Source organism: Rhineura floridana, chromosome 6 (genome assembly GCF_030035675.1).
Source record: "Rhineura floridana isolate rRhiFlo1 chromosome 6, rRhiFlo1.hap2, whole genome shotgun sequence".
Lineage (NCBI taxonomy): Eukaryota > Metazoa > Chordata > Lepidosauria > Squamata > Rhineuridae > Rhineura > Rhineura floridana.
Genome location: NC_084485.1, coordinates 53369612 through 53383346, shown reverse-complemented (window position 1 = coordinate 53383346; position 13735 = coordinate 53369612). Strand labels below are relative to the sequence as shown.

General features: G+C 42.5%; 1 protein-coding gene across 2 annotated transcripts in view; it reads left to right on the top strand.

Annotated features, from left to right (window-relative positions):
• Positions 1–13735, top strand: part of LOC133387331 (uncharacterized) — a 57486-nt gene that overhangs the window by 481 nt on the left and 43270 nt on the right. The window contains exon 1 of one of the 2 annotated variants that reach the window (XM_061631894.1): positions 691–1036. The exons of the other annotated variant lie outside the window; for it this stretch is intronic. Coding sequence (XP_061487878.1) covers positions 996–1036 — 41 coding nt within the window. The 5' untranslated portion in view covers positions 691–995. Of the gene's footprint in view, positions 1–690; positions 1037–13735 lie in introns of those variants that run through there. 2 annotated transcript variants of the gene reach the window in all.

Sequence of the window (13735 nt, the reverse complement as noted above, 5' to 3'; positions counted from 1 at the left end):
TCTTACACCGTCTTTGTGCCCAGAGACAAATAAATTAATCACAGCTACAAAGGAACTTGATTTTTTGAAAAGAGATAAATATTTCTTCTCCTCTCAGCAATTGCCCCCTTCTTTCTGTAGCCCGCTGTGTTCCCCTAACAGTTGATGAATGTCAGATCTTCAAGCAGTGGAAACGATACAGAGAGATGGGAAGCTATAGATTGTCAACGTCAAGCTGCCTTTGACAGTTAAGAAAGAGGGAGAGAGCAAGCAAGAGGGAGATCATCAGTGGTGGTGGAAGACAATTGATGTCATATTATGTATCTTTACTTAGAAGTAAATCCTACTATTTACAATGGGCCTAAACTCACAAAGAGATGTGCATAGGATTGCAACATGTGGTTGTTTAAACACATGCTGTAGTGGAGGCATTTTCTTTGAAATGAGTCCTTTCCCTTTCGAAGGCTGAAGACCTAGGCTAGGTAGAGGATTAAATCCTGTTGTTAATGTACTGCGTTGGATCACACTGTGCATTAACACCAACACAGTGTTTCCAAAATGGTGCCTTTCCTTGTTCAGGATTAGTCTCTTGTAATAAAAGTAGACTTAAGTGTATGGAGTTGACTCTGATGTCTAATTACTATGTTGCCCAAGTTTTAGGGGCTCTCATGTTTATGCATTACAATGTTCCTTTCTTAAGGCAGGTTATGATACATTCCTGTTCAGAGCTTGGAAGTAACTCGTTTCTTTTTTACCTAACGAGTGGGTAATTCCATTACCTTTTGCAAGTAATAGAACGACTAGTAATTTCACTACTTTTCAGCTGCTACTTTAACGTTTTAGCGTTACGTTTTGACGTTACTTGGGGGTGGGAGCAATTGGAAGTCTTCAGCTCCTGTGACTGGTGGACACAAGACATGTGCCTCACACACTTCTGCGCAGCCTCAATCTTCCCTCGTGCTCTGTGTTAGGAGACACGAGGCAGGGGGCCGTGGAGCGCGAGAGAGAAAAAATGGATGGTGGAAAAGAAGGCAGCAGCAGCAGCAGCAGAAAGCAGGTGAAGAGCTGTGGAGGGAAGTGATGATGGTGTGTGTGTGTGTGTGTGTGTGCACCCCCCACACCTCCTGCCGTCCCCCTGTGCGTCCTGTTTTCCCCACCACGTGTCCTGCCTGCTGCCGCCGATCGCCGCCATCGATCACCGCCATCGCCTATTCCCCCTGCTGCCGATCGCTTCCACCCCCCCCCCACTGGTCTTCCCCCTCTGAGTTTTACCTGAAAAGTTTTCTCTCTCACTCACTCACACTCTCTCTCTCTCACACACACACGCGGAAGTCTTCTGCTCCTGAAGAGCTGTGGAGGTAAGCAACGATTGTGTGTGTGTGTGTCCCCTGCGTCTGCTGCCGGCTCGTCACCTCCCTCGTGCTTCCCACACCTCCTGCCGTCCACCTGCGCGTCCTGCTTTCCCCACCGTGTGTCCTACTGCCCATCGCCGCCATCACCTATCCCCCCCTCCTGCCGATTGCTGCCCCCCCACGGTCTTTCCCCTGAGTTTTACCTGAAAAGCTCTCTCTCTCTCTCTCTCTCTCACACACACACTCACACACGCACGCACACACAAGCAGAAGACTTCTGCTCCTGAAGAGCTGTGGAGGTGACGGTGGTGTTTGTGTGTGTGTGTGCGTGCGCCCCGTGCGTGACCTGCCGCCCCCCGCTCGTCACCCCCTCATGCTTCCCACACCTCCTGCCGTCCCCCTCGCGTGTCCTGCTGTCCCCTGCACATCTTGCTGGTCCCTATTGCCGATCACCGCCGCTGCCCATCCCCCAGTGGTAGTGACGGCCAGGGAATGGATTACAGTACTTTGTTTTTAGTATATTTAAGAGCAGGAACCATGTAAAGGCTGTGTAAATAAGGGTGAAGAAATCTCGCTAGAGAGAGGCATGTTGTGGGACAATCTGATTGGCTGTTTGGTTCAGAGTGCAGCCAAGTTTTTTGGCTACTGGCAGTCATAAACTCAGTGGGCTGGTGCTCGGCTTTATAGCTGCCCTTTTGATCTTCCTTCCTTGATTTACCTTTCTGTTGTCTTCCCTGAGAGCATAAGAGACAGGCGCTTGGGAGACAGGGTAATATGTTCCTGTTGCTCTGCAGGTGCTTTCCACTCTCCCTGCCCCGCTTATTGTTGGCTGCACATAAACTCCTGTCACTCCTAGTATTTATCATATGCACAACCTTCCAGAGGACAGCTTTCCTGTATTAGGCACACATACACCTGAATGTTATTCCTAGTTTAGCAAAGCCCTGAGCTCCAGTTATTGGGGCTCATGAAGCTTATGCCAGTGCAGTGAAGTGTTAGTTGGAACTGAAAGGCCTAAGTTAGACCAACATCTCACCAATGGCATTTGGCGTATTTGTTGCCAGACCTGAGCCTCGACTATTTCCACTCCTTTTTCAAAGCAACATTCTCTCTCTCACACACACACACACACACACACACACACACACACACACACACACACACACACACACACACACACACACACACACACACACTCACACACACACACACCACACACACACCACACACACACACACACACACACACCCAGAATGAATGAATTATTTATTGCATAGTCAACAGACCTCAGCAAACCATCTCACCAGGAGAAAAAAGACTGTATACAATTGCATAATTCTCAGATGGGTCTGTTAAAGCACTTGCCTGCACCAATAAATATTACCTTTTTGATGGAATTAGGGGGAAAGATTAGAAGAATAACTCATATCTCAATAGAGAAGCATGAGAGACACAACCCCCCCTCCCCTGCATCCCCCACAAAGGTATTGTCTCCTTTATTATTTGGGACTGGCTCCATTTTATCCATGTTTTCCTGCTCTATATTTTCTTCAAGACCATCTCTTCCTTGGACTTTGTGTGTGCGTCTGGCCTACCACCAAAGGGACAAGTGGACCTTTGATCTATTGTGGATGATTAAACTCCTATCCAGACTGGCAGCTTAATATGCCTCAGTGAGGCCTTACTAAATTAGTTGTGTCTGTCTTGCCAAAGCTGCTTCAACAAATGCCTTCTGACAGTTATTGGCACTTGGTACCCTTCCCCTTCTTTTAATATACAGCTAGGACTGCCATTCTCCTAGAGTCCAGGGTATCTGTGCTCATGTTTCATATAGACTAATCTAGTACCGCTGGAGTTGCGCTCTCTCTCTCTCTCTCTCTCGCTCTCTCTCTCTCTCTCTCTCTCTCTCTCACACACACACACACACACACACACACACACACACACACACACACACACACACACAGAGAGAGAGAGAGAGAGAGAGAGAGAGAGAGAGAGAGAGAGAGAGAGAGAGACTTAGCATTTCATAACAGCATGCTCAGTACTCATTTGGGCTGTTGTGGAAGTCATCCTCTTTCTGTTTTTTCTCTCACTTTTTAAAAACTATTCTGCAACACTTGGGGTTCCCTCTTGCCCACTAATACTCATTATGTGTGGGGTGATACCATGGCTACATAAGCAACACTTCTAGCCTTAGCTTCAGAAATAGAGGGAATGACACTCTGACCAGTTTAAGTGGCTAAAGTGTTTAAATCTGATTGGAAACTGTATTCTGTTCAATTTAACACAAGGTGGCTATTAAGCATGACATAAAAGCTGCAATCCCAAGCATACTTACTTGGGAGTAGTTCCCATAGGAGTCAATAGGATTTACTTCTGGGAGTATAGGATCAGTCCGTAAGACTCTCCCTGTAGACACCATACATGTAAGCACATGGCTTTTTCCCAAGGATATTGGGAACTGTAGTTTACCCCTCACAGAGCTACAATTCCCAGCACCCTTAACAAACTACAGGATTTGATATTAGTTCTGATTGTCTATGGGGCTATCATAGGGTATGTGTTTTTTGCCTTTTCTATGACAAAAACTCCAGCTTCAGTGGAGTTTATGTGATCTAATCATTTGAATTTAGCTAATGAATGCTTTATTCTTTCATCAGAACTTTAGCAATAGTACTAAAATAATAAGAAAAAAGAAAAAGAGAAAAAATGTTTTACATACATCATTCAGCTGTATTGCTAATTATAGATAGAGATATAAAGGATAAATAGCATTTTGTCAAAGTATTTTTGTCTATATTTTATACCTCCTCCTTGGTTTTCCAAGCTTGGCATGGAATGTGTCTCATACAGAATTAATTTGAAATGCTACATATTTATTATCATAATCATCATCTTCAAATAAAAAATAAATGTACTGCCTTCAAGTTGATTCCGATTTATCGCAACCCTATGAATAGGGTTTTCATGAGGCTGAGAGGCAGTGACTGGCCCAAGGTCACCCAGTGAGCTTCATGGCTATGTGGGGATTCGAACCCTTCTACTACCCCCTATGTGTGTGTGTTTAGTTTTAATATTATTTTAGGCTACTTTGATGTGCAGCAGCCAAGGCCAGCACCTTGTAGGAGTTTTTTAAAAAAAGTAACAAATGTAATTGTAGTGATCACTTTTGAGAAAAAGTAAAGTAATCAGTTACTTTCAGAGCAATTGTAATTGTAACAGTAATTACTACTTTTGGGGGCCACATAATTGTAACTGTAATTTATTACTTTTTAAAAGTAATCTTCCAAGCTCTGTTCATGTTACCTCTTGTCTTCACACTAAAACTGTGTGGAATGAGATGGTGGCATGCCCAAGCCTCCCTTCTGCCCATCCATGCCATGACAGCAGTACAAACATGAACCTCCTAGGTCACACAGGTCTTTCTCTTCTTGGCCCACATCAGCTGCTGCAGGATGGAGAGGCCCTGAGTGCCTTTGTGCCACCTTGGGTAGCTTATCTCTCAGTCTCTTCTAGACATGAGTATCCCATGAATTGGACAGCTGGAATTGTGTTTTGTGATAGGCCTGAAAAGTTCTAGTCAAAGATGTGCTCCTTGTTTTTGTTTCCTTTCCTAATTGGGTACAAAAAGTTTATTATTATTATTATAAATTTATTTATACCCCGCCTTTCGGCCAAAGGCCCTCAAAGCAGCTTACAAAGAAAAATAAACACAAGTATAAAAATACATCAATGAAAGCAATACAATTTACAAAAATTAAACTAAATAACAAATAACATTATTAAGAAAAAGAACAAAAATGTCCAGGAAAGAAACTCAGAATACATTACATACATCCACCGCTGCCCTGCTTTGGGACTGAGATGGGTATGGGTTTCCCCGGGCAAGACATCTTCAGCCGGGTGGAATAGGAACTGAGGCAAGCATAGCACCCCATCCAGGTTTTTTGACGCCAGGAGCACGGAGCAAAGGACGGATTATTGTGTGACGTTAAACACACACATGCACACACACACATGCAAGTTTGACATTAGTGTTATGAAAAGAACTCTGTTGCTATTTTGGGGTGGGATTCAATCACATCCTTGATCACGAAGGAGGTTTTCCCAGGGTTAGGCTCATCCATTGCACTCTGGCTGTACTGACCCCTGCAATTTCTCCAAATGCTGGAAACACAATTATTTGTGGTGCATAATTTGTGGTTCAGGTTGTGTAATTTCAGTGGGTTGCATAACAAACCTACATCCAAAAAACAAACAGAAACACCCTCAGCTTTTTGCAGTAAAGTGACAGTAAAGTGCACTGAAATGTATGTGTGTGCTCCAAACTGTTGCTGTTGGGGGAGGCGGGAATTCAATTGCATACTAGGTTGCACAACTAAAGTTGATTTAGTACTCTTGTAAAATTAACCCATTTCCCTCCCAGATCCATTCTTTTTGCAATAAAGGGCAAAGTGATGGGAAAATGCACTGGAAAGTGTGGAATCCCATTTGCCTGTCACAACATTGACTAATCTACCCACAAACAAATGGGAATGAATGCTCACTAAATAGCCAACATCGTCTTATCTCCCTGCAAACAAATCAGGATGAATGCTCAGTAAACAGGTCATTTGTGAGTGTCTTTTGACAGCTTTGCTGCTTGCTCAGAACAATGGAATTTTGCTTTAGCTGAATGGTTTGCAATTGGAGCCGGCCCAAGAAAAAGAAAGGAACCTGAGAAACAAAATCTGAATGGTGCCTCCCTCTCTTCCATAATGGTAAAAATTATGAAAATGAATACACTGAACATTTACAGCCCTTACAATGGAATCACAACACCTGTCATCTTACCCTGCCTAATTGCAAGGCCAGCCCTGCTTGTTGTGTTTATGGCTGCTAGGATGAAATCATGGATAATCATGGACATTCCAGTCATTCCAAGAGACATTTAAGCACATGATAAATTTACTGTTTCTTGAGTTTCCTCCCATTGGCAATTTCTTCCAGTATGTAGTACAGAATGTAGGATGAAGTGAGGAGAATCGGACTGATTATTTGGTACTCCATACATTGTTGTGTAGGACAGAAGGCCAGCAGGGATCCTGAAATAAAAGAAAAACGGTTCTATGAGATCTTTATAGAGGCAATCACTCGCTATTCCCTGTAATGCATGAAACATGAAAAATAACAACTCTGGTTACGGTGTCGGCACCACTTGTAATTTCTAGTCCAATGGGGTTATAACAGTGGTATTGAGCCAGGGCTAAATAATTGTTTAAATCGGTCATGCTCTAAGTGTGAGTTGGGAGGTGTGAGCAGGAACCCCTAGAACAAGCCTTGTACAATCTCCATTCCTCTCTTTGAGGTTTTTGCTTTTTGGAGCCCAATTCATGGATCTGAAAACATATATTTCATGTGTACATGGTCCTGACATGTTCCATCTCTTTTCTTTTAATCTGTCCTTTCTGTCTGGCTTGGAATGCAGGAAAGTTTTGCCCACTGAACTGGGCCTTTGTATTTTGTCATGTCTTTGTGGAGAGCTCTTAAAATCTTTTCCTGACTTGGGGAAGATTGCAAGGACTAAGTGAAAATCCCTGGTTTAAAGACTTTGATCTTGCTCTCTGCCTACTTATGCAAAATATCTATGAGAAGTGTGAATTTTTCATTTCCAGCAGGTGGCGGTAGTTCACAACTTCTGCAAAATATATTGATACTGTTTGTTCAGTTCAGTTCAGTATTTTCTAAAAGCCAATGAGATCCAGTGGCAGTGTTTGCGTATCACAATAAACCATGGTTTAGTGGTTTATTATGAATGTGCAGATAGCTCCAACTTTGCTCCTTCCCTACCATCAGCAGTATGCATAAACTTTGCATGAATGAGAGCAATAAGCTATGATCCCTGCCTTACTGTTACATATGAACCAGGAATCATGGTTTACAGGGTTCCAAACAACCCACGATATACAATTCCAGCAAACCATGATTGCTGGTTTGAACTTAATGCAAAGTCAGAATCATGATTTGTTGTACATGCCAGGTTTACTGTAATGTACAAACTGGACCATTGTGGTTTAGTGGAGGAAGTGTTCAACTGATAGCAGGAATACTTCAGCCATGAAGCTGAGCTTTGGCAAAATCACCCTGCCTCAGACTAATCTTTCTTACAGGGTTGTTGTGAGGATAAATAGGATCACCTCATTGATGCCATCCTGAGTTCCTTGGAGGAAAAGTTGAGGTCTGAATGTTGTTGATAATGATAAGAGTTTTGGACATGTTCCAGTACCTAAGTGTATATATGTATGCATGCAAATTTTATACACAGGGCTTTTTGCTTCAAATGTGTATGAGCAGTGATTTGAAAAGGGTCAGGCCCCAAGTGGCCAGCACTTTGAAGGGAAAAAGGGCAATTTATACATGAATGTACTCTTCACAATTGGTGCTATTTGGATTTTCTTCCTCAGGCACCAAAGCATCTTGGGCTGTCTCAAAATGTGAGATGATGTCTGGTAACACAGTCATTACTGAGTAAGAAGGAAACTGACTAAACTCTTTTCCAGTGAGCATTCTTCCTCTCTCTCCCATGCCAATCTTATTTTTACATCCTCTCTCCAGCTTTTCATCATCAGCCTGCCATTTCTCATTTGCTGCTGATAAGCATGGGTTAGTTCTGGAGAGAGCCCAGCCATACTCCAAGGCCTACCATAATTGGCATGCTATTGGTATGGGGACCAGCAGGGCATGGTCTGTTGCGATTGGATTACTCTCAGGGTTAGTATGCAGAGGGTGGATCTGCATAGGAATAGAAGCATCTGTGGCATGTACTGGAGCCAGCTAGAGGATCTATAACATGTAGTGCTTGAGAAAAATGTGCTTTGATGCACAAGGATTTAGCCCAACTCTCTGAACATGTCTCATGAACAGGTGTGAAGATCTTTCAATTACCACCCACCCTGCAAAACATTTTGAAGGTTTTTAGAGCCAAAGAATGCTTTTTATCTGAGACTCAAGTGGGCATAGTGTGCAGCTGCTGCAAATGAGACTTGATGCCCATTTTGGCCATCTCTGCCAGCAGCATAATGTGATCCATTGGTAAGAAACTACATAGGCTAGATCAGCCTTCACTAGCCGGGTGCCCTCCAAGTATTTTAGACTCCCAACTTCCATCAACCCAACCAGCATGGCCAATGGTTCACGAAGATGAGAGTTGTAGTTCAAAACATCTGTTGGGTACCAGGTTGGTGAAGGCTGGGATAAACAGTAAGCTTACCTTATTATAAAGCTAGGAAAAGTGTTTTCCTCCTATCTTCCAATATTAGAAATGCACCAAGGTTACTTCTCAACATAACAATGCACAATAAGGCTAGTGAAAGCGATCAGTGGCATACCTGCACAATCTGAGTGGCTGAAGATTTGAACCAATGTCAGTGCTGTCAGTGTATGGCTTTGCATTCATATGCAAAATTAAAATGCCATTGTTTCTTGAAAGAATATGATGATTGTGGGACTAGAAAGATAGTAGGTCTGACAATTGCTAAGACACACACCTCTCCAGGTTTTGATGAAGCCATAGGGATTGTGCATTGCTCCAACACTTGAGGATCTGTGGGATTCTGCTGCAGTTTGTCCGAACTTCATTTCCTCCAGCTGTTTCTCCCCATATGATATTAAGGAAGCATCATGTCTTGCCTTCGAACATTTCCCTTAAATGGCTTCCTCAGGGTTGCATGTTGTTTCCATCCTAGTATAGCATGTGAGTTATTAAAGGATCCTTTCACTCTGTTACTTAGTCATTACATGGGTATTTTTCAAATAGTGTGTCAGGGGCCACCAGCGGTTTGTTGATATCTCATTGAGTGCATCATCAGCCCAACTCTGGGTGCTTGCAATAATGTTGGTCCAAAGTGACTTCATGTTACTTCTGAAATTGGTGGATGAGATCAATAACTAAGTCAGGGTTGGGAAACTTTGGCTCTTCAGATGTTGCTGAACTATAAATCCTATCATCCCTGCCCATTGGCCATGCTTGCTGGGGTTGATGGGAGTTGTAGTTCAGCAACATCTGGAGAGCCAAAAGTTCCCCAACCCTGAGCTAAGTCCTGAGCAAAGGTGAAAGTCCATTGGTTCCAAACATTTGGGAGCCACTATCTTACCAAAGGTCCCACTATGGAGCCATGGCCAAACCACTGGAATTATTCCATAGAATCATCCCCATCTGAACATTATTTTCAGGACCACCAGGAGACTTACCTAATCACTATTTGTTAAGGCATTTTGTGTTTCTCTATAAGGCCCTGGAGATATTCATAGCCTATTATTCCATCAGACGCTGTCCAGAATCTCTTACCGCATAATTGCCATTGATAAAGGCCAGGAGCAGGTGGTTTTCTCATGAAGGGGGGTGGGAGGAATGGATTTCCCAGTATGCAACACAGAGGGCAGATATGGTATCAATGACTGGCCTTGAGTTACATGCAGACAGACGGGCGATGTCAGGAGACAACTTCAATAGGAACAGCACTAGGCTGTGAACAGCCATTAACTTAATTGCATTAACCAAATAAATCTAAACACTGGAACTCAGCTTTGACTCTCAAGAATTGCAGCTGTGGTGCTTGCCAATTCTTTAAAGCCTCCTCTTGGAGGGGAGGGGAGATGCAAAGATGAGACAAATGAATCATCTTCTCAGGTCTCGGGAGAAGAATGAGAAACCAGGTGAAGATCTTCTTGGCTCTATGCATGTGTGGCTCCTTTCAGGGATTGATCCTTCCCTTGTGTCCACTTTACCACCTCTGGGTCTAAATAGCCATTAGAGGGGACACATGCCTACCGCCAACCTGCACCTCCCTAGTTACATATAAGAAAAGAAACACGTATGCAGTGTCATTCCTTGCCTTCACTCCAGTTAGTGGCTGCCACTTACAGAAGGAAAGGAACAGCTGACCATGATGTCATCTCAGTGATTCTTGTTTGCCTGGATGGAGGATAGGAAGGTGTGATCCCTTTAACCATTGTGAACTCCCAGGATTAGGAATGATGTGAGACTGGGAATAAATTTCCTATTTAAGTAAAAATAGTTTCCTAAGGGAGAGGTTACCAGTTGCCAAATTGTTTGAAATGAGTTACTTATGGGGAAGAGAAAGAAAAAGAATCATAGATAGATTGCCCTGTTATATGATTTAGACAGTGCTGAATGCAAATGGAGAGGAATGACTACTGGGGAGCAGCCAGAACTACAGGCACACATCTCCTATAGTCAACCCCCTTGAGAACATATTCAACTCCAACACCAATTTTGTAAGAGCTAAAATCAGAATGTGCAGGGCAGGCCTGTAGCCGGGGAGGGGGGGGAATGGGGGCACCACCCTCTGCCCCAGAGCTATGCTTTGTCCCCTCTAGGATTTTTTGGGGGGAAATTGTTTTCTTTTTAATTTGTGACATGACAAGCAATGACAACCTCCATTTAAAGAATGACAGCTTGTTTTAAGAACAGGAGAAATTTAAGAATAGGATCCTCTGAAAAATCCAATGAATAAGGCAGGGCAAGTGCACAACAAAATCCTCATCTGGAAGAGCCCACAAAGTCTGCTCACTCAAGGTTTTCCCTTAAATGAGGGTGGATGTTTCATGATCGCAATCACCCTTTAATTACTTACATGGTCCTGAAAAAAAACAGCCTGTATGACCCCTGAAACTTTGTATTATGGGCTACAGTTAGACTCTACCCCTTGGACTTTCCTTTGCTCTGCTTTTCAATTTCAGTTGTGTTCTCTACCCAGCCAGCAATGAAGAAGCATGCTTGTTTGCCTGCTCTAAGAAATAAGAGTTTGTTTATTCTGCAGTTATTAGTAGAGATGTGAAGGTCCGGGGGGGAAAATCAGAAACCCCCCCTTTTTTTTTCTGAAGCCGTTTTTGTTTTTTTTCTGAAAAACTGGAAAAATGGATTATGGAATGCTTTATTTTAACATGATTAATAAAACGTTTCATTGAATCTTGGTCCCCCCTTTCTCATTTCTTTTTATGGGAATGGATGCTTTATGGCTGCTTGACACTGTGGAGGACTAATGGAGACATAATTTTCTTTGTTATTAATGTTGATAGTTTCTTTTTTTAATTTCTTTTTGCCTTCTTCTCATAAACTAGCAAAATGAAAGAGGTTCCTTGCAGTTCACGTGTTCCTTACAGTTTAGGATCTTGTAGATCCATTTGTTACAAAAAAAGTAAACATTTAAAAAAGTAAATTCAATTTGTAATAATTGTTTGAATAAAATGTATTTTAATATACCAAATGTAATAATTTTATGCCAAGCCAACTTGTACATAATTACATTTTATGTTCCTGAAGTAACAAAGTGACTTTCAATCTGTAAAAAGTGCTAATAATTGCATTTTTCAATTTTTCTGAAAATATTATTTTTTTCTGGAAAAAAACACAGAAAAATGGTTTTTTTCCCGTGGCTTCAAAATTTCCAGAAATTTTACATCTCTCGTTATTATAATGAATAGAGCAGGATTGGGTGCTTATTGATAAATGGTGAAATTAAGAGATAACTTAAAGAGATCTGAAAAAATGGCTACCCCTTACCCTTTTAAAGCACTCACTAGTGGCTATTTTTTCTTCTTTTGAGTACTTGATGGCAAAGGATGAAAATAGCCCTAGATGAATATAAATATTGCTTTGTACACTACAGTTAGCTAGCTAGCTAGCTGGCGACCTAGGCTGTAACTCAGGCCTAATTTCTGATTTTCCAATATGTGCAGCTCAGGATGAAGCCTTTTCAGGGTTTGTGGACAGAAAAATCAACCCAGCTGCCATTAAAAAAAGAATCCAATTGTTTTCCACAATTAGTTTCCAATTGCTTAGTTCGTCCTTTATATAGCAGCAAGTTAAAAACCTTTCCCTTGATTCTCCAACAGGAAGGAAAATCTAAAGGTCAGGAACAAGACTAGAAGGAGTAGGGTTGCCAGGTTCATGGCCTGATCCTGATCCTGTATCTTTAGGAGAAGAGAAAGTCAGCCAAGCGCAGGTGTTCTTGCAACACTGTAATGGGAAAAACCACAAGGTGGAATTCCCCCTTCTCCCTGCAAAACTTTTAAAGATACGGAAGACCTCTTGGTTGCCAGGCCCAGCCTCCAAGAGGTCTTCTGTATCTTTAAAAGTTGTGCAGGGGGAAGGGAGAATTCCACCTTGTGGTTTTTCCCATTACAGTGTTGCAAGAACACTTGCACTTGGCTGACTTTCTCTTCTCCTAAAGATACAGGATCAGGCTCTGAGCCTGGCAACCCTAAGAAGGCGGGACACTCAATGAAGAGTTAACAAACACACTCTAAAGTATTTGTTTTCTCTCTGCCTTTCCCTATGCTTGTAGTTTGTTTTTCAGGTGGAATCTAAAACTGAGATACCTAAGGCAGCATCAAAGCCAAGTTCAGGAGCTCACTGTCATTGTCAAAGTAGTTCAGTTCATGAAGAATCAGAACACAGGGACAGACTACAGGTGAAAGAGGACTGTAGTTATAGGCAAAGGCAAGTTTTTGAGTGGTGTTCCTGGGGATTTCTCAAAAAAGGGTGAGACAATTCAACAGATTAAACTTTATTCATGGAAGTTAACATACTCTCTGGATATAGGAGTCACTGGCTTTCCCTTCCCCTGGCCCGGCCCTCATGTCCTCTCCACCTGTGTGTGTGTGTGTGTGTGTGTGTGTGTGCGCGTGCGTGCGTGCGTGCGTGCATGCTCACATGTGCTGGAGGAGAATTGGCTGGCACTGTGCACCTCTCCCCCTCCCCCAAATGTCCCACCTAGAAATGTGGCTTTCCAGTCTAGAAAGTGGCTGCGCCACCTAACAAGTTGTCCTTCATACACTGGTTCTTAACTGAATTGCAGATTGGGTTGGTGACTCAACTTGCAAAACATCGATATGTTGTATCAGATATACCATATGCTATAAATTGACATGGATAAGTCTCTTGTACTTGGATATTAAGATTGTGGCATCAGATATTCCTACATTTGTCTGAATTTTGAAGACCAGAAATGATGAAGGTAGCTGAGGAAAGAATTGTGTAGCAGCTTCTAGACAGGAGTTATAAAGTTGAGGTTTTAATCCTGCATGCACTTATCTGGAAGAAAGCACCACTGAATACAGTAAGACTTACTTCTGAGTAAGCCTGCATAGGATTGTGCTATATGTTACCTTCAGAGCTTCAGTGTGAGCTCCCTAGTATCCTTTTAGAATTGTAGACCCACAGAATGTTGAAGGAGAGCTTCAGAGAAGATGCACAAGTTACTTTATTTATGAAACTTAAAGAGGTAAGCTTACCTCATGCTTCTGACTCCTTGCAATTAACATAACATTTGAAGTGGGTCTTATAAATCTCATGGAGAGTAAGACCTATGACCTTGCTGCCAGTAGAATACATAAGT